Source organism: Misgurnus anguillicaudatus, chromosome 6, assembly GCF_027580225.2.
Source record: "Misgurnus anguillicaudatus chromosome 6, ASM2758022v2, whole genome shotgun sequence".
Taxonomy (NCBI): Eukaryota; Metazoa; Chordata; class Actinopteri; order Cypriniformes; family Cobitidae; genus Misgurnus; species Misgurnus anguillicaudatus.
This window is the reverse complement of record NC_073342.2, coordinates 15,835,102-15,855,139: the sequence shown is the minus strand read 5'-3', so window position 1 is coordinate 15,855,139 and position 20,038 is coordinate 15,835,102. Positions and strand designations below refer to the sequence as shown.

The following is a 20,038-nucleotide window of genomic DNA, read 5'->3' as shown; positions in this document are numbered from 1 at the left end:
CTATTCTCCCCTGCATATAATACTACCAAAGTCTGAGAATGAGACCTTGTTATGTGTCTATAAAACACAAAGGCTTGTAGATGAAACTTAAGATGTTTTGTTTAATTTGAAAACTAATATTTTAAAGCCCAGGGGGGATCTGGCCTGATTTTAGACCGCTTCTACCTGAAAACAGGAAATTATTTTTTGCTCTTTTTCATGTGGGTTTGCAAAAAACACTCGGGGTTTAAACTAGAAATTCTGCATAAGACCTTTTTAAACTTTGATAAAGTGGAACCTGAAACAGCCGGTATGGCTTTTCTGGTCTAGCCATGGACTTTGCCTGGTTCCCCAAAGAACCTTTTGGTCCAAATTGTCTTACCTTTTTGTAGTCTGTACAATTTTCCACTATAAAGAACCTTAAAGAAAGCTTCAATAGATGTTGAAGGTTCCTTATGGAACTATACTGCACGAGTTTGACAAACAACCTTCTAGGAACCTTTATATTTATAATGTAGAGTTCTATTTTTTGCAATCCAACCAGAAACTTGCTTAACCTGTTAAACGAGGCGACTGACTGTAGAGGGCGATGAATACACACCCCTAAAACTGGAGCGAAATAATTAAAGCGTCGGATGAGGAAAGAGGCAGGACATTACAGATGCTTTCTACGCATTTACACACTGACACACTTCAGAAACCACGTTTCCGTGAGTCACAGCGGACCGCGAGGTACCGCCGTAGAACAACCGAGCCCTGTCTCTGTGAGCTACGGTGCTCTACAAAGCCTCGTTTTCACCACCGACACAGCTAAACGAAGCGTCTAGCTTTGTTACGCGAGGAAGAAATGTCAGGGTTGAAGAAACGGAGTTCAAATGCATCCGCGGACCGGGATGAAGACGACAAGCAGGTCACGGAGAAGATGCTGTCCGACGTGGGTGGAAACGGCAACATGAGCCGACCCGGGGACCCAGACATCAGCAGTGCGGAAGGAGAGGGGACAGTCGAGCTCAAAAGAACTATAACGCTCCTAAACGGCGTGGCCATCATTGTAGGCACCATCATCGGCTCCGGCATCTTCGTGTCTCCGACCGGTGTGGTGAAAGAAGCAGGTTCGGTCGGTCTGTCGCTGGTTGTGTGGACCGTATGCGGCGTCTTCTCCACGGTGGGCGCTCTCTGTTACGCCGAACTGGGGACCACCATCACCAAGTCCGGCGGCGACTACGCCTACATCCTTGAAGTGTACGGTTCCCTCCCTGCGTTCCTGAAACTTTGGATCGAACTTCTCATCATCAGGCCGTCCTCGCAGTATATCGTTGCTTATGTTTTCGCTACCTACCTGCTCAAACCCATCTTCCCAGTCTGTCCGGTCCCCGAAACCGGAGCTAAACTGGTCGCCTGCCTCTGCATCCGTAAGTTGCCCGATACTTCAGTACTAGGTCACATAAAATTAATTTATACATTACTATTTTATAAACAAGCTAGGGGTTGAGTAGATCACTATCCAAATTTGCTTAATAATGGGACTTTTCTTTTAACACGTTGAAATTTCTGCCACCTGTCAGTGCACGTGCCTCCCGCATTTCATCATCTCATCATCGACGCGAGAGCTGTCCAGTCTCCTCACATACTCGCTGTGTATTTATGTACATTTTTGTCGTAATTCGGCCAAATGAGCCTTTAAACATTTTGGTAGACATGTACGGGGGTAAATGTGCAAATATAGACATGTACGGAGGCGTGGATACAGAAAGAGCGCATGTGGAAGAGCATGGTGAAAAGGTACTGAACAATTTCATCATCCGACGTACTAAGGAAGTGGCAACACCTTGGCGCGCTTTATGCAAATTATGCAGAATTAATATTTCAAAATAATAATACAAACATCATTAGGAAAATTAACCACGATTTTATTACAAAAAATTACCATTTGTTTTTTAATAAATAGTCGAACAATGTTTTTTTTTTTTATAGTAAAATCATGGTTAAAGGCTACAAATTGTAATTAATATGCCAAAACATGTTTAACACACGTTAATACTTTTTATACTATAATAAAATCATGCTAATTTTTAATGGATGAGCAAAAGTAAATAAATAAAAATACGAAAAAAGAAAATAAACACAACGTAAGATATATAAATATAAAATACACAAATAAAACTTTCAGGAGTTGTGACAGCTTTTAAACTATATAAATATAAAAATGGAGCTTGGGGCAATAGCAGAATCTGTGTAAAACATAAATATTCAGTCAATGCAAATGATTTTAGTGTTAAGTTTATAGTTTTATAGCTTAAAGGGATAGTTCACCCAAAGGTGAAAGTTCTCTCATCGTTTGCTTACCCTCGTGTTGTTGCAGACCTGTATGGGTGTCTTTGTTCTGATGAACACAAAGGAAGATAACCAAACCGTTTGTGAACCCCAATTTACTTCCATAGTATTCTTTTTCCTATACAATGGAAGTGAATAGGGCTTACGATCTGTTTGGTTACAAACATTCCTCAAAAAATCTTCCTTCGTGTTCATCAGAACAAAGAAATGTATACAGGATTGTAACAACATAAGAGTGAGTAAATAATGACAGAATTTGTATTTTGGGGTGAACTATCCCTTTAATATATAGTTTGCCATAAATCATATGTATCTTGCAGTGAGAATAAAGACCGACGTTGATAATCGAAACCCTGCAGTGTGGCAATCACGGATCTTTGACATGCATGCACATGGCAATATGTTAAGGGGGTGATGTACCACGGCAGCCATTCGAGCAATGCAGCCCTCCTGCCGCGTTTCAACCAGTCAGGATTAGTAGAATTAGCTCAAGCCCTCATTACCAATTGAACAACAAATTAAAACACAACACATTTCTCCATTTCTCATAGTATTTTTTCCTTCCAACTTAATTTTATATGCCCATACATTTCTCAAAATGAATGCTTGATCGAAAGTAATGGGTGTTGTTTGTAAAATAATGTAAGGGAGGAAATAAGTGTGGCACCCACTATAATCTCGCCTTGTGGTTGCTTGTCTAATCCTTACATAACCACATGACGAGACAGAAAAGCTGTAAAGTCTATGTACAGTAAGCTTTAGCTGAGTAACAACAAGTTATGGGTGTTATGTACTTGAGGCAAAACACAGAACGTTTGTTTACATTACATTTACGCGTTTGGCAGACGCTTTTATCCAAAGTGACTTAGAGTTTATACTTTCTCCATAAACGTGTGTGTTTACTTGGAATCAAACCTACAATCCTTCGCATTGCTCTACTACAGTTCAGCTCAGGTGAACTCAGTTTTATCAGGTTCCTCATAAACAAGATTTGGGTCGGTTGGCATAGCAGCTAGCCATTGTTCCCGTGACCCATTTTGATGTTATGATCGAATAAAGGCACTCCAGGATTGTGTCTCATTAAAGTACTCTGCGTATCCATGGGAGAGACCCCAAGAGAGGTACAGCGTATCTGCCTTAGGGAAGTTTAGGGAGGAACATCTGCCTGATGATCCCCCCAGTGTATTATGTGAACTGCTCTACCAGACAATGTAATACAATGGTGTGTGCGTATGTTTTGCGTGAGGGTACCCTGTCCCTGCTGTCCTACCCGATACAGACCCCCTTTTGTATTCAGGGCTACACAAAGCCTGTTGAGCTTTGCCTGTCAGTTTGGTGCCCATGCAGATTTACAGCTAATGCTGCTTTGAAGTATTCATTAGTTAATCACTTTTAATGGGCAGCTGAGCTCAGAGGTAACATTTTTTTTTTTTGTATGATTCCCACAAGAATTTGTTTATTTAATTTATGAACTACAATGGCAACCAGACTTCCTAATGAAGTCTAAAGTTTCTTTATGATTCTGTATAACATTTTATTGAAGTTTTTAGTGGGTTATCAATTTGTATTATTTGGTTTTACATTTATAATGCATGCAATGTCATTTTTATTATTACATACCCAATGTAAAAAGTCAAGTCAAAGATAAAAATAGATCTTATAGAAATTTTTGTTAATAATACAATTTTGTCGTGTGGCAGTGCGTACATATTTTACAAGGTGGCTAATTCGTATGACCACACTTATACGTTTTTGTACAATTTGCTTTTGCCTCCGTGACTTTGGGGTCAGGGGTGGGGTTTCATTATTGTTTTTTTTATAATTATTGCACGTTTTTGTACAATTTACTTCGTACGAATTCATATACATTAGCCAACTCGTAGAATACCTACGAATTCTCGTGAGATCAGGCTGGATAATATTAAATTAAGCAAACAAAACCGCATAAAAAGTGAAGTGGAAAAAATAAATAGATCACTGAGTCATTTAAACATGTTGATTCAAGTAATAATGGTCCGAATATCCACCCTTTTAACACAATTAAAACGTTTATAGGCAGATTAGACCAAGTTTAAGTGAGCTTTATTGTCATTCTGCTATATGGAGAGACAAAAGCAATGAAATGTTGTGACTCACAGGACCACAGTGAAACACATATATAAACTTACATATACAGTAGCTACCCTGCTAAAAAGTAATGGGGGTGTAAATCGAAAAGTTCATTGCGATACTATTCAGTATCTCTGCCTGCGATGCGATGTTTGCCGATACAACAGAGACATTTCTTTGATGCAATTAAAATTTTATTTGATTCGATTAATTTATCGATACATTAATATTACGAGCCTAAGCAGTTACATTTTCAATAACTCAGGAATGCAACCAAAATATATACCATGAACGTTTAATAAAGTCTTTAAAAAAAAAGCACAATCTCTGTCCCAATTGAACATTTACAACAACAAGCTAAGGGAAAAAATTTATATAGACGTTTCATCGGACACACGTGATACACGTCTGGATCCGAACTTACTTCGGGTTTCATTTTTTTAATGGTCTGACTATTTGCTAAACTGATATCTTGAACAAATGCCTCGTCGAAAATAACAAATGTTTTGCTTTCCTAGGTAATCTATGTGTTGTTGTTTTTTGCTTGTTATATAAATAACCTACGTTTAAAGAACTTTGTTGTTATTTATTCTTAGCGGAGTTTACTGGAAGTTCGTGCGGACCGCGACAGCCGCTTGTTTATGTTGTTACTGCTGAAACGGTCTATATAAAGTGTTGGGGGTAACGCATTACAAGTTACGCGCATTACGTAATAATATTACTTTTATGAAGTAACAAGTAAAGTAACATATTAGTTTATAAATGTACACATTAATATTTGAGTTACTTTTTTAAAAATAAAATAATGTACTAAATTAAACTGAACAAATTAACGTAGAATTACGCACTCTGTGCGCCTGAGCAGGAACAGTTTGAGTCAGAAACGGAGATGGCAGGCCACAGCTTGACATTTTTGCGATCATAAAAAACACCTGCAGGGCCTGAAAGAGATCAAGCCTCAGCCAAGTAAGAAAAAGTAACGCAATAGTAACTTAAGCATTACTTTCCATGAAAACTACTAAGTAACGCAATTAGTTACTTTTTTGGGGAGTAACTTAATATTGTAATGCATTACTTTTAAAAGTAACTTTCCCCAACACTGTGTATATGTATAATGTGCGCTTTAGCTGAAATGCGTAGATGGATGTTATAAAGATACCTCATATTGATATTTTATGTGTGGCATCGATGCATCGTATCATTAGAAATTGAATTGATGCACCGATCCATATTGATGTATTGTTACACCCCTACTAGCTAGCTATAAACCTTAGATAAAGTATATTTAATTGTTTAGTGCTTTTTACAGACTAGTTTTACACTTTGTTTGAGTGCATGACCTGGAACTGAGATCTATACCATTCCTTTCCCCCGCATATTTTTGTTTACATTGTATTATTTGAGTCAGAACAACAACAGTAACCTTGTGTCATCAATACATGTACCCCCATGGACGCTAGCTGCAGTTGTTTACACCAATCTGATCTGGTTTTTTTTTTTTGCTTAGGACATGAAGGTTAAACTAAAAGCTCAAAAACAATCACATCTGTCTGCTAAGATTGTATTGCAACGGATGCGGGGTACATTGACATACTGCTTCTCGGCAATGTGGTTTACAAACAATAAATAACAATAACAGGATCATTTCCGTGATGTAGGACGATTTTGTTAATATCAACAGTGATATGTACACCCAAAACACCTTTCCAAGTAGACACAAGTGTGAGGGTTAGAAAACAGATCCAGAAAAATTTAAATTCTGGCGAGCATCAAAAGAACCCAAGTGCATGTTTTTGAAGTCACAATTGTTTTTTGAAAAAATAGCACAGTATTACGAGCAGCCACGTTAAGATGAAATGTAAACATCACCTTGCGGTTAAGGCCTTCGGAAGTTAAAGCATAACCGATAAATCTGCCATAATTAGTTTACCACGTATTTAGGTTAACCTCCTCTGAGCCTCTATAGTGAAAGTCTAAAAATAACAAATGATCTCTCTCTTCTCTTTTTTCTCTCTCTTTCTTTCTCTCTAGTGTTGTTGACGGCTGTTAACTGCTACAGTGTGAAGGCGGCCACAAGGGTCCAAGATGCGTTTGCCGCTGCTAAGCTTCTTGCCCTGGGCCTCATCATCATTATTGGCTTCGTGGAGATTGGCAAAGGTGAGTAACACGCAAACACACAATACGTACAGAGACACCAAAAGTTTCCGATAGCTCACCCACTAACAATGCCAAGGTCATGGGTGTAGGGAATCTTATATTGTTTTTTATATTAACTGTAAGTAATGACTTGCATGGCGTTAGGTAGTAGGCCTTGGCACCAGTGACATCACTTCTGTTATGTCAATTGTACCCTTCCTGTTGTGGTTATAGTGATTTTTGCTTTTTATTGCAGAGATTTGTGATTTTCAGTTCTGACAGGTGCTTTGTCTAATCTTTAAATTGTTTGTAACTTTTCAGTCTGCAAATGCCCTATACTGTACATACTGTACTCACTTAAAATTGTTAAATGAACAAACCAGTGCCTCTTCTGTTAATTTATGTGAACGTTTTGAACTCCAGTGTCGCAAGTTGTCTGGACTCTTCAGATGTTAAAATGTTGGAGCTCATCCAGTCCGTCATGGTGTCGGTTGCCTGGGTTCAGATTTAGGCCCAATAAAGGGAATGTGTGCTGTTTCACAACCGTGATCGGTTTAGTGGCACTGCAGTCAGGTCTAGAGTAATTAAGTTGTCTAAATTGAATGTGTAGTCAGGACAGTAGCTGTGTTTGTTTGCCATTACGAAATTTAAACAAAGACACTAGCTGTCTGGAGAAAGATTTAGCGAAAGAATAAAGCGCTGATGATTCACCAATAGACCTTACATGAGCTACAGACTTATAGTAAAGTTACCATGGTTTCTTTCATGGAAAATAAATTACCCTGAGGCCAAAAAGTTAAACGCTGGGTATTGAAAGGGATAGTAAACCAAACTAAATTGAATTTAATTTCAGTGATTATTTACTAATGGTGTTGGCCATTTAACTGGTATTATAAGATACAGTTTGGGCAGAAAACTGCTAAAATCTATCTTAGTAAATGTTTTGACTTCAGTTTAAAATACAATACAAGTGCTTTACTGCTTTTTAATGTTTTGTTGCATAAAAAATTATTTTTCCTTAGCTTTAGCTTTTTAAAAAAACATCTAAGGATTGGGAAAGGGAAAAGCATGCAGCTATACATCTAACATGTGGATACAAAGGCCTGAAGGCAGTTCCTTTGCCTCTAATGTATGTGAGTCAGTGGGTGGGACACGTTATTATAGATTATTACTTGTTCTTTTCATCTCCCCACCACCCACTCCATCCACCCTTACTGTCCTTAGATGTGGACATGTAGGTACAGATGGTAAGTGGGTTATTGTTGGGAGAGATAACCAAACTCTCAGCCTTTCAGCCAGAATTGTGTTTTTTTAACTGGCTCACCTCACCCAAATTCTGTCAAGACTGGTAAAATTGGGCCTTGCCATTGACTGGGTTTAAAAAAGAAATCACCTTAAAATTATAATTCCCATAATTTCCAAACCATTCAATGTGTGTATGACTGTGTGTCTAAAGCTGAAGACATGTCAAAATTAATGTCCAGGTGGAATTTTACCCTTATATCATTTTTTTAAATTAGTAGGTGGAAATTGCAGGGGGCTCAGGACATGCCCTTGCGGGTTGCCCCCCAAAAAAACATCATAAAACCATGCAGATTCAATACAAAAATGCAATTAAAAAGTAACATTTTACTTTCACATTACTTAAAATATTTATAGTGAGAGATGAAATTATTATTTATTCAGACACAGTCTTCATTTTCATTATGCATTTGATGTCTGTTTTCATGTGCATTTGTGTCTGAAGTAGATAAGCAAACACAAAGACTGTGAGTACCGCAGCTTATCTGATGAATACTCTCTAGAATGATGCCTGCCAGTTTGAGATTAAAACTTGTTCTCAAACAAACATACAAAGAGTGACATACAATATGGTCATTATAATGTCTATGGCTAACCAACAATTACTTTATTTATTTTACTAATGAAGTTGTGCTGTTGTTCTCTTTGTCTTTTTTACCTCCGTACAACGCCTCTTCTGTTTGACAGCATAATATCCACACTTAACTCTCTTAAAGATCCAGAAAAGGTCCTACTGTGTATATTTCTGTCTGTGTGTGTGTGCATTGAGAATGTCAATAGTCCGTTACAGCATCACACCTGACCCGCCCAGCCGTTGCGTAAATGTTGCTTGCAACAGGAGACCACGGTGGTTTATCTACAATCTTTAACTCTGCTGGGACGACAGCCCCGCCCACAGAGAGAAAAGTCAACTTACTACTTTAGGGCCATAGCCAGACCCTGCCCAATTAATTAACATTATTATTAACATAACTTTGTTGATAAATTTAGTAGCAATATGATAAGAAATAACAGCATGACTATAGCGGTGATACTTATAAGCCTGTATTTTAACCTCATAGAAATTACTTTTATTTAACACAAGTTTTACATTTAGTAATTGACCAATCAAAATCAAATATTTCAAAGAGTCACATTTTTTTATTTTATCCAAAGCGACTTACAAGCTATACATTTTTTTAATCAGTACTGGTGTTCCCTGGGTTCGAACCCTTTACCTTCTGCCCTGCAAATGCAATGCTCTACCACTGAGCTATACAGGAACATTATGAAGTGTTTTAATATTAGGTGTGTTCGACTTCATGCAGAGTTGTGCAGACTGATCACCTTATCACACAGGTGGAAAGCGCAGAGGGATCAGGACCATCCTATGAGGGTTCCCCCCATAAATCATAAAACCACGCTGTGCATTATAAGTAATATAATAATATGTAGTGCCGCATGAAGTCGAACAAACCTATACCAGTTAATGCTGCTTGCATTCATGCTCCACATAATTGAACATCTGTTTGTGTTGTCTATTGAAGACAAGTGTGTGTATTAGGTTGTGGACTGAATCTGGGCTATGTAAGCTGAGATGTGCTTTCTAAGCATTTCTCTCAGGCAGTGCCAGGCTGGCGTGGTCCTCTCTAGCTCAGTCTTTGTAATACTCAAGTCTATACAAAGAATTTCAATAAGCTTTAACTAATGTGTTATGTCTGACTGCCTCAGGCCTATAGTCACACAGCCTACACACTCGCATGGCTTTCACATCATGTGATCAGGCTGCATTGACCTCTATCGATCGCACCGATCTTTCACATGATTGCACATGGTGGTCTGACATAAGTTATGTAGATGGCATGAGTCCATTTTTTAAGGTCTATACTGTCTAAACTTTCTGGTTGTTAGGGCTTTAAACTTTGAAAATATGCAAATTAGCACATTAAATCAGTTGATGCCATTGTGTTAAAGCTTTACACTGGAATGCTATACAAATGACCCAACATTCACAAAAGAAAGAATGACTATCCTAACAAAAAGGACATGAGATATTGATTTCACACTTTTTGTTTCAGTATTTTAAGGCTGAATCCAATACGTTGCTCTATAAAACAAGTGCATCTGTGCACCTGCACACATTTCTTGCTAAAAATGCCATAAGCTGTAAAAGCACCGAAGTTTCACTTGATCATTTGAATCTATGCAAACTCTTTTGTTATGCTTGGGAAAGATTGATGTTGTAAATTACTGTTTTTTATCAACTCATGAAGCCCCTTCAATCTGAACCCCAATTTGGGAACCCCTGTTGTATATGGACGGGCTTTCTCACAGGGGATTTTGAAACCCCCCAGCTTAAAACAACATAAAGTTCATCTGTTGTTTCAGTGGGATTTGCATAACTGGTGTTCAAGAAGGTGTAATTCATTCGTCATACAGACTATTGCATTTTGGATGTGGGACTTATTATACAGCAATATACAAGACTGTGCCTTTTCTGTAATATTCTGTATTTATGTTCTGTTTGTTTCGTTAAGTTGATCTTGAAAGGCACTTTATAAAACAAAGTATTGTTATGAGAGCAGGAAGACCTTCAACCCTACAACTTTTCTTTTAAGCTTGTTTATTCCTGTTTCGGGAAAATTTTGTGGGAATTGCGCCGTTGTCTCAGGATAATGTGTCTTGTGCTGGTTGTTTACATTAAATAATAGATAAAGTTCTTCAGAGTCAGCTAGTAAAGAGAGGACTTGTTTTAAATGCAGCAATCTAATTTTTCACTGTTGATGTTTTTGTGACAGGTGACACCTTTGAGCTTCTTCCTGCAAATTCGTTCAAAGGAAGCAATACGGACTTCGGCAATATTGGATTGGCTCTTTACAGTGGATTGTTTGCCTATGGAGGATGGAATTGTTTCATTTTATTATTCATTTTCTTTTATTCTTTCATGAGACACTAAAATAGATGTTAAGGGCCATTCACTCAACGAAAGTTGACATATTTCAACGACAGTATGTTTTGTAGTGCTGGGCAAAGATAAATCGCGATTAATCGCATACAAAATAAAAGTGATTTTTGCCATAATATATGAGTGTGTGTGCTGTGTGTAATTATATATAAATACACACACATTCATATATGTATTCAATATGTTAACCTATTACGTTAACAATAACTATAAAATATAGTTTTCAATATCATTCTATATTATAGGTACAAATACATCGGACGATATCGTTGGAATCATTTTCAGATAATTCGGGATGAACAATAAAGTATTGACAGTCAATCAAATCTTTTCGAATTAAAATGCTTTGAAATGATTTGAAATGACATACGACACAGCTTTTTGCTGACGTCTATAACATAAAATGATCTGACAGGGAACTACACTAACCTTTTCCACTGGTGGCACTTGCGCTACCAACTTTTTCAGTTACTGGCGCAAAATATGATTTGGTCGCACATATTTTTTTCAAGTTATATTAAGGCGCTCTGGTTAATAATGAACAATAATGAAACTGTATTGCATACAGATATGCTTTTTATTTTACTTGCCATCTTTTAAACCACATGCCGCCTTGTTTTCTTAAACGTTGCAGTCAGTGTTTCCCACAGATCTGAAATTTACTTGGTGGTGGTAAACGGTAAAAAGGGCAATTATTACCCACTGACAAATAATGGTCTACTACATATGACGAAGAACTAATAATGTGTGACACAACACAATACTTTGATTTATTGAAAATTAATATTAATTTCACATTATATTTCATTAATCTAAACACTCCAAACTTTCTTTGCCATTAACAAAGCTGACACTGTTTGTCAAAGCACCACGAAAACACTTACTGTTTTTGCACTGATATTGATATATGAAGCAATTAGACCCCTTTTATCAAACTCAATATAATACAATACTATGTATAGTATATTAATAGACAGTGCAGGTCTATAGATTATAAATGTGACTGATGTTATGACTGATGTTATAATGGTAATAATTTCTATTAAATAGGCACTTTTACTGCTTCTGCTCTATCTTTCTATTTCTCTCTTGCCGATTTAAAAAGCTTAATCCACTTATTATTTCAATAATATTATTCCACTTATTTTATTTTCAAATCTACTTGCTGTCCCGGTGACAAACTTTACATTGCTTTGCTCGTTTAGTGCAATGGGCTTGACATTAGCACTGCTTTTTTGCTGCAATCTGTGCAAACTTAATATGGATATGGTTTTAGAAAAGATATGGTTTATTAATAATAAGATTATTAAAAACATGTGAGAAAGAAAACGCAGCGCGTGGTCGTAACAAGAACCATCGCCATAGAAACCGAAGGCACGCAAAACTGCACTCGAGCTTAAGCGCGGTAGCGCTCATGGCCGTTTTCCGATCGACTCGGGTTATTAACACAATATTAATCAGACTTGGGACCCAAAGTAATTAAACTAGGACCTAACCGGACCCGACAGACCATTTAAAATATAAACCCGGAACCATACGGCTCCTGCGTCCTCAGTGAAGAAAGACCTCTGCTCAAGTTCAGAAACATGGAAGACACTGCGCTTGCGTCGCGTCGCACCCAATTCATTGAGAAACAGCTGAGCACGCAAACGCACACTGATGGGGAGAGACACGACGTGCTTTCACGCAAAATGAAGCCAACGTGTTGATGGCTCAGAGCACGTTATAAAACGTATTCTTAAAATACACATTTATGTTTTAATAAATGCTCATAGTAAATCATAGCATATTGTCTAAACCATTAGGTAGCACATTTGCGACCCATTAAAAATTAGGGTCGCAACGGCAGTTCAAAAGGTCGCATATGCGACCATTTTGGTCGCAGTGTAGCTCCCTGTCTGAGGTATTCAGCATTTTTGCAATTGCAGTTAATGATGATAGATTACACAAATGCACTATTTATATACACAAAACGCAGCGTGCTAAGACCTATCATAGTACTAATATTGTTATAATATAATTAACGCTATGGTTAGCATTAAAATGTAAAAGACCGTTTAGGCAGAACACACACCAGTACATAACGTAAATAATTGCCATTTAACACTAAAAAGTTTCTTGGGGTCAATCTTACCCCACAAGCCACTTTTCTTTAGTTAAAAAACATGGTTCCCTTCATCTCAGTGGAATAAGATTTTGTGACTATCTGTCAATATTCATATAAAAATCTGGGCTTGATTCAGTCGTTCTAAAGAGGTGTAAAAAATGTTACCAAAAGAGGCCCTTTGGGGGTAAAAATGACCCGAAATGAAAATGAATGGGAAATGCAAAAATAATATTTTTTTCTTTTTATTTGTCAAAATAACATCAATGCATTTAGAATAAATCTGAAAATTTCAACACAGAAAAGTAGGCATGGTACTAGAGCACAAATGCAATAAAGAGAAGACTTGCTCAATCACATACACACACAAACACTCAAAGGTATGACTGCCACAGAGAGTATTTTTTACAGAATTTGGCAAAAAAACAGCCACACATGCAAAACAAAGATGTAAATTGGTGGGCTCTAATGCTCACAGGTGTGTGCACACACACATGCACACATGCACGCACAAACACACACAGGCTCACATACACACATACAGTCACAGTAAAACTTAGACACACATATAGACTAGGACACACACACATACACATAAAGACACAAACACACATGCACGCGCACACAGGTACACACACACGTGTTTGCACACACACACAGAGACACACACACACATTACATTCAGTCAAATTTCTGTGGCATTTTATAAAAATAGACATTTCAAAATGCATCAAAAACTACCAAAAATGTATAATATTTATTTTTAATGTCCTTTCTAATGTTTATATAAACATAAATTCACAAAATGTATCACTAAAGTAGTGATTTAAGCAGTTGACCACATCCAGTGAAATGAATGGGTCTCTTTGGGCCTCTGCTGGTCAAAATTATTTATTTCCTAAACTGTAATTCTTTTATGTTTTTTTTTTTCTAAACACCTTATGGCAGAATGTAACACATAACATCTAGATCAAAATCTAAAAACAATTTAAATCAAACTTAGATCATAATTTATGTGAATTGTGTTGTTGAGGAATTTAGTGGTAAACAGGTGCAAAAGTACTTTGTATCTCCCAAAACACAGCTTTAATTTATAGATGGGAAGTAAACAAAAAAATATTTATTATTTGTATCATTAAAAATGTATATATTTTTTGTAATCACTCTTTTCATTTCTGGGGTAATTTTTACTCCCACGGAACTCTGACGTATACAGGAAAATAGGGGCTTATGAGGGTTAATGGAATTAAAAAACTTTTTTCAATTTTTTTGTTTTATATAATTTAATTAAATTTATACATAAAACAAAAAAAGGATGCAATCGTGTGAATCATTAAATACACTTTTTTCAATAGCGTACTTTATTATAGTACTTGTCTAAAATGTCTAAAGTGGACTATCGAAATAAAATGTTACACTTTAATTGAGTTTTAACTAGTTTCACTAATCGAGTTTCTCCTTTTACCAGGAATTATTTGAATTTTGTCACAGAGGAGATGATTGAGCCGTACAAGTAAGTAAAACAAATACCAACAAGACGAGATAAAAGTTTTTAAACGATTTTGGACAGCATTGCAATTTATTAAGCGGATATGTGTGAATGCATATAATTACAGAAATCTGCCTCTGGCCATTATCATCTCCCTTCCTATCGTCACTGTCGTCTATGTTTTGACCAACTTGGCCTACTTCACCACCTTGAGTCCTCAACAAATGCTTTCATCTGAGGCAGTCGCTGTGGTAAGTATCAGGATTGTGGATTATAAAAATCCTAAACACTGCTTGTTTCGTCCAATAAATAAATTGTTTTCTTCAGGACTTTGGCAACTACCACCTGGGTCCGATGGCTTGGATTATCCCTGTGTTTGTGGGGTTGTCATGTTTCGGTTCTGTAAACGGATCACTGTTTACATCATCCAGGTAATACACACAAACTCCTGCGTCGAAAAGGTTGCATGAATCAGATAACTTTTTAGTGTTTAATCTGTTTATTTTGATTAATCTGTCTGGTTACCCTGCAGCCTTTTCCTGTGCAGATGTTGATTGGATTATCTAGGATGAGATCTGAGCGTTCATCTGAGCGTTTGTCTGTATGTCTTTCCCCTCAGGCTGTTTTTCGTAGGCTCCAGAGAAGGTCATCTTCCCAGTTTACTGTCGATGATCCACCCTGACCTGCTGACCCCTCTTCCTTCTCTAATATTTACTTGTAGGTGTCTGAAACCCACCTTTCACGTTTCTTATCATTCACAGGATTTCAAAATATGACCAGCTTTTTTTACTTTTTCACAGTGTATCATGACTCTCATGTACGCCTTCTCCAACGACATCTTCTCCGTCATCAATTTCTTCAGCTTCTTCAATTGGCTCTGCATCGCCATGGCCATTCTCGGCATGATGTGGCTACGCTATAAAAAACCTGAGCTGGAGCGACCAATTAAGGTGAGCTGAGGGGCGGAGTTCATTAACAAACAACTAACTATTGGCTGACCATCTGGAACTCAAGGTACAGATGGATCGCACGAGGGAGGAAGAGAGTATATGAGTTTTCAGGCTGAAAGCGGGCACAGAAAGTGACACACAGGCCCTTTTGTACGCCCTACCCTCCCTCTCTCATTCATTTACATTCAATCTCTCTCTTCTCATCAGTAGACTCGGTGGCCTCAGCTCGTCGGCCGGACACACAGACGTGTTAGTCAAAGGACGTTTGGAGGCATTGAAGTGAAAGAGGCCATTGCTTTATTCACTGTACAGTGTTGACTGTGACATTGTGTGCTGTTCTTATCTAGACCGTTTGTTGATTTCATTGATGATTTAATTCTGGAGTGAAGTAGATATATTTGTTTAGCTCATTTTATTTGTGAACAGGACCTGGTAACATTGCCGTAACATTCACGAAAAGCTTTCTGTGTGAACATAAGACTGAAACAACACATTGTATTATACCAAATACACAAAATAATGTTGTATTTTAGCAATGAAATAGGTGCCCTTTAACCTGATAAGGAACACTGTGCCGTACACGGTACACCCCCTCCCCTTGCACATGAGGCTGCATTACGTCATTTTAACTTTAAAGCATTAAATCTTCAAAATATACGGTCATGCGGCACATCGTTGTAAAGCTTAGACTTTCGGGATTCCATTAAGCACACACACAAAGCATAATATGATTTTTAGCGGTCATAAAACTGTAATCTAGTTGTTAGTTACCTGAACCGGGCGGCGCCGATTTAGGTTATTTACTTACCTTCAAAATCTTCCCTTTATCCGCTTCGGTGAAATTGTCCAAAACAAATTGTTCATAAATCCCCAAAATTCCAAGGAAATGGAATATCCAATCATTTTAATCCAAAACGATTTGTTCATCTCACAATCTTGACGTTTCTGACCGAATTACGATATAAATACTGTATACAATTAGTTCACTAACGGACATTCGTTCCAATCTAACTTTTCATTCACGATTTATAGTGAATATTTTCGGATGTCACGTTTATTGTGCAACGTCTGAGGAACAAATACGCCCCCTTGTGGTATTTCAGCCGTTCCATAAGAGGCTACCAGTTACAACTTTGGTTTTAGCCTGACATTATTTACTGATTTGAGTTTTTGCTATTTTGTTTTAAGACTCATTTCTATTTCTGTGCATTTAGGTGAATATTCTGCTTCCCATTACTTTTGTGTTGGCCTGCTTGTTCCTCATCGTGGTGTCCATCTGGAAAACACCTTCCGAGTGTGCCATCGGTTTCGGCATCATCGCCACCGGAGTTCCAGTGTATTTCTTCGGCGTTTGGTGGAAGACCAAACCGAAGTGGCTGTTGCAGTTAATCTGTAAGTGTCTACATTGCATTTCAATAATAAAGTTATTGCAATTATTGACTACAGGCTACATTTTAAACCTAACGTTTAAGGCCTTAAGAATCAGTCCCATCAAAAAAATGTAACATAACTCTGTACTGTATTATGTTTCTGTCTGTTTAGTCTCTGCCACGGCCATGTGTCAGAAAGTAATGGAGGTTGTACCTCAGGAGTCCTGAAGACCACGCAGAACGACGGATTCCCCCACGCCGCCCAAACTCCGAGTCTCTTCGCACCCGTCTCACTGTATTTTTCCTTGTGTGAGACAAAAAAAGTCTTAACCTGCTGACATGGGCAAAATCTACATTGAGTACCTCAAACTAAGCCCCGGAGCTAAACAGTTACAGGAGCATTTAAATTCGAATGTAGATTTCATCTACCCCAACTGTATCATACTGTATGCATCGTGGTTCAGTTAATTTTGTATATTTTTAGTCCTTCTGTGTTGTATCTCAAGGTGTACTTGATCATCTTGCGAGTCACAATTTCACGTGTGTGCGTATTGAAGGGTTGGTAGCTTCCTGAATTGTGCTTTAAACTTTAGTTTCAGAATGAGATGAAACTCAACGCTTTGAAAACACCTGCGACTTTCTGTTTTAGCAGCTAGAACAAACTCTTGACCAAAATTTTTTTTTTTTTCGCTACATTTTTCCGTTATTCTACAGCAGATTCGATCGGATTGCTGTGCCTTGTCAGTCAGTTTGTGTAAAACTGTATTCTTGTTGATATGATTTTATACTTCAACAGATTTATTTTTGATAGTTTAAAGCAATGACATTTTGTACGCTGTTACTAAGAATTTCGACGAATCTTTATTTTTTGTCATTGTCGTCCAATCGGATTATTTATGATTACTATTATTATGAAAGGTATATACGTGCAGTATTCATACATTTATCAGAATACAGTCCAACAGTTACTACCTTGTTTTACCTCTTTAACGTACAGTACATTACACATTACAACTGTATATTTTAAATAACGTATTATTATTTAACATGTACATTAAATGTACATTAACACTGGACCCTACAATAAGACGCCAAGAGATAATAAACTTTTTATTTCACTTCACCGTATTTAAACTTCACCAAACACAATCAGTCGACTGGTTTACACATTTTTTAAAGTAAATATATGTGTAACTTTACATTTTCGACTATAATAGCTAAAACGGATGGGCACTACTGTTTATAATTAAACAAATCTACATACTGTATGACCGGCTGCTTACATCTGTTACTGGATTACATTTTTTGCACTTTAAGGTATCATCAGAAATTCCCGCACAAGGTTTAACATTTTAGTGCCTGGTCAGCTTGTCGACTGATAAATCTGAAGGATGTTACTGTAAAATGTATGCTTTTTCGTTTTTATATGGTTGCGCTTGTAAAGGATGCAGTGATTTCGGTCATCCATGTTTTGCTCAATTTTTAAATGATTTTTGGTTAGCTATACATACTACACTGGACCAAAATCACATGTGAGAATGAGATTCGCTGGTAAATGTTTATTGTTTGGGAAGTTGTTTAAGTTATGGTTAGTGTAAGAAGTATTCTGGGTGATGGTCAGGAGGTTTTTTTTAAGAAGAAAACTGGGACTTTGGGATGAAGAAATAAAATCATCCTTTTACAGAAACAGCGTGAAGGGACTCAGATGATCTGAGTTGGTATACATTATTAATTTTAGGAAGTTTTTAGATGATAATGTTATCATTTAGTAAACTACAGCAGTATGACTAACACTCCAACCAACAAGGTCATCATCTAATTTAAATAGATATGTAGAAATATTTACTTATATGTATTTATTTATTACTTCTAGTGTTACATTCAGTGATTTAACAATTCTGTAGAGCATTTATAAAATGCATGTTACTGATATTTTTTCTTTTTTTTGTATCTGTATGTTTTTTTGTTTGTTGGTGTTTATGTTTTTCGATTTTTAAAAAAATGTCTGTAAATATGTTTGTAACTGACAGTGGCATTCATTTAATAGTTTAATGACTCTTAGGCCGATGTGTTAAGTAAGGAATAATTGACGACGGGTCATTGAATTATTCGAAAATAATGATGCGAAAAGGTGATTTCTTTATAATTCAAAGGCCCGTTGTCAATTATTCTGCTTATAACACAACACGGTTACCACAAACATTGCTTTGGTAGTTATTTTAAGACATTTGACAGGTCAGGTGTGCGGTTATCAAAAAATAATGCATACCTGTGAAACATTCCTTAACCCATGGTATATACATATACAGCATTTGTTTCTTTATCCTTACTTCTGTAAATTACATTTCATCACCACAGAATGTTTTTTTTTATTCATTTTTTTTCAACATTTCCGCATGCGCATTCCAGTACTGGATTGTGACATTCGTACACTAACAATCAATCTTTTAACCACAACATTCCCTGTCATTCCCCGAGGGCAGACTCAGACCATAATGACAGATAAGACGTTTCTTGTGTAATCTACATGCGCTGTTCAACTGATCTCTGATCAGTAAGCTCCATTTGCAGTAAGCTGTGCATACACTGTTCAACAATCTGTCCTGTATTTTCTGTCATTTAGGAATGAAATAAATCTATGAAAAGCAGTTTATAGTTTATTTTCTTCTATACGTCTACTGCAAATAATTTTTGATTTTATTTTTTAGAAAGTAAACATCTTATGTTTTGAAGTGAATGCTTGTGCAAGGCATTGAATATTTAGAAAATTAAAACTTGACTGCATTCAACCATACTATTAGTATTTATGTGTCTACTTGTTCAGCTCTTTATCTATTTGTCCAGATTGATGAATAATTGCTTGGGTAAATGGGAATACAACCTTTCCATATTGCAGATAACACTGGAAAATAAAAAAAATGACAAATATATTTGAACACTTATTTCAGCCTGGATGGCGGGTCTTATACTCTTAAAAATAAAGTTGCAGTAGAAGAACCATTTTGTGATGTATGGTTCCATAAAGAACCTTTACGTAACATTTGATCAACCTTTTAGTGGAAACCGGTTCTTCAAATGATAAGAAACATTTTTTTTTGACAAAAAAGTCCTTTGGGAACGAATCTTAATTTTAAGAGTTTAGTTTGGCAACGCTGTAGTTTGTTATGCGTGAGGTGATTAAACATGACCTGTGACTCGATGCCTACAGGAAGAGATTTCCCCATAAGCTGAAGTTAATTCTCTGTTATGAATTCCTGTTGCTCGTGATCCCCAAAAAAATGAGCTCGTGATCTTGGCCCGTGCGTTTCTGCCTCATGGAAA

The 20,038-nt window shown here is 36.9% G+C and overlaps 1 protein-coding gene across 1 annotated transcript; it reads left to right on the top strand.

The window, feature by feature from the left end:
- The first annotated feature begins 609 nt into the window (after positions 1-609).
- slc7a5 (solute carrier family 7 member 5) lies at positions 610-19,511 on the top strand. The gene is made up of 10 exons (XM_073868567.1): positions 610-1,391; positions 6,454-6,579; positions 10,638-10,748; positions 14,382-14,421; positions 14,525-14,648; positions 14,725-14,828; positions 15,017-15,111; positions 15,196-15,347; positions 16,562-16,739; positions 16,890-19,511. The coding sequence occupies exons 1-10, from the start codon at positions 827-829 to the stop codon at positions 16,943-16,945; spliced, it is 1,551 nt and encodes a 516-aa protein (XP_073724668.1). The 5' UTR covers positions 610-826; the 3' UTR covers positions 16,946-19,511.
- Positions 19,512-20,038: the final 527 nt, after the last annotated feature.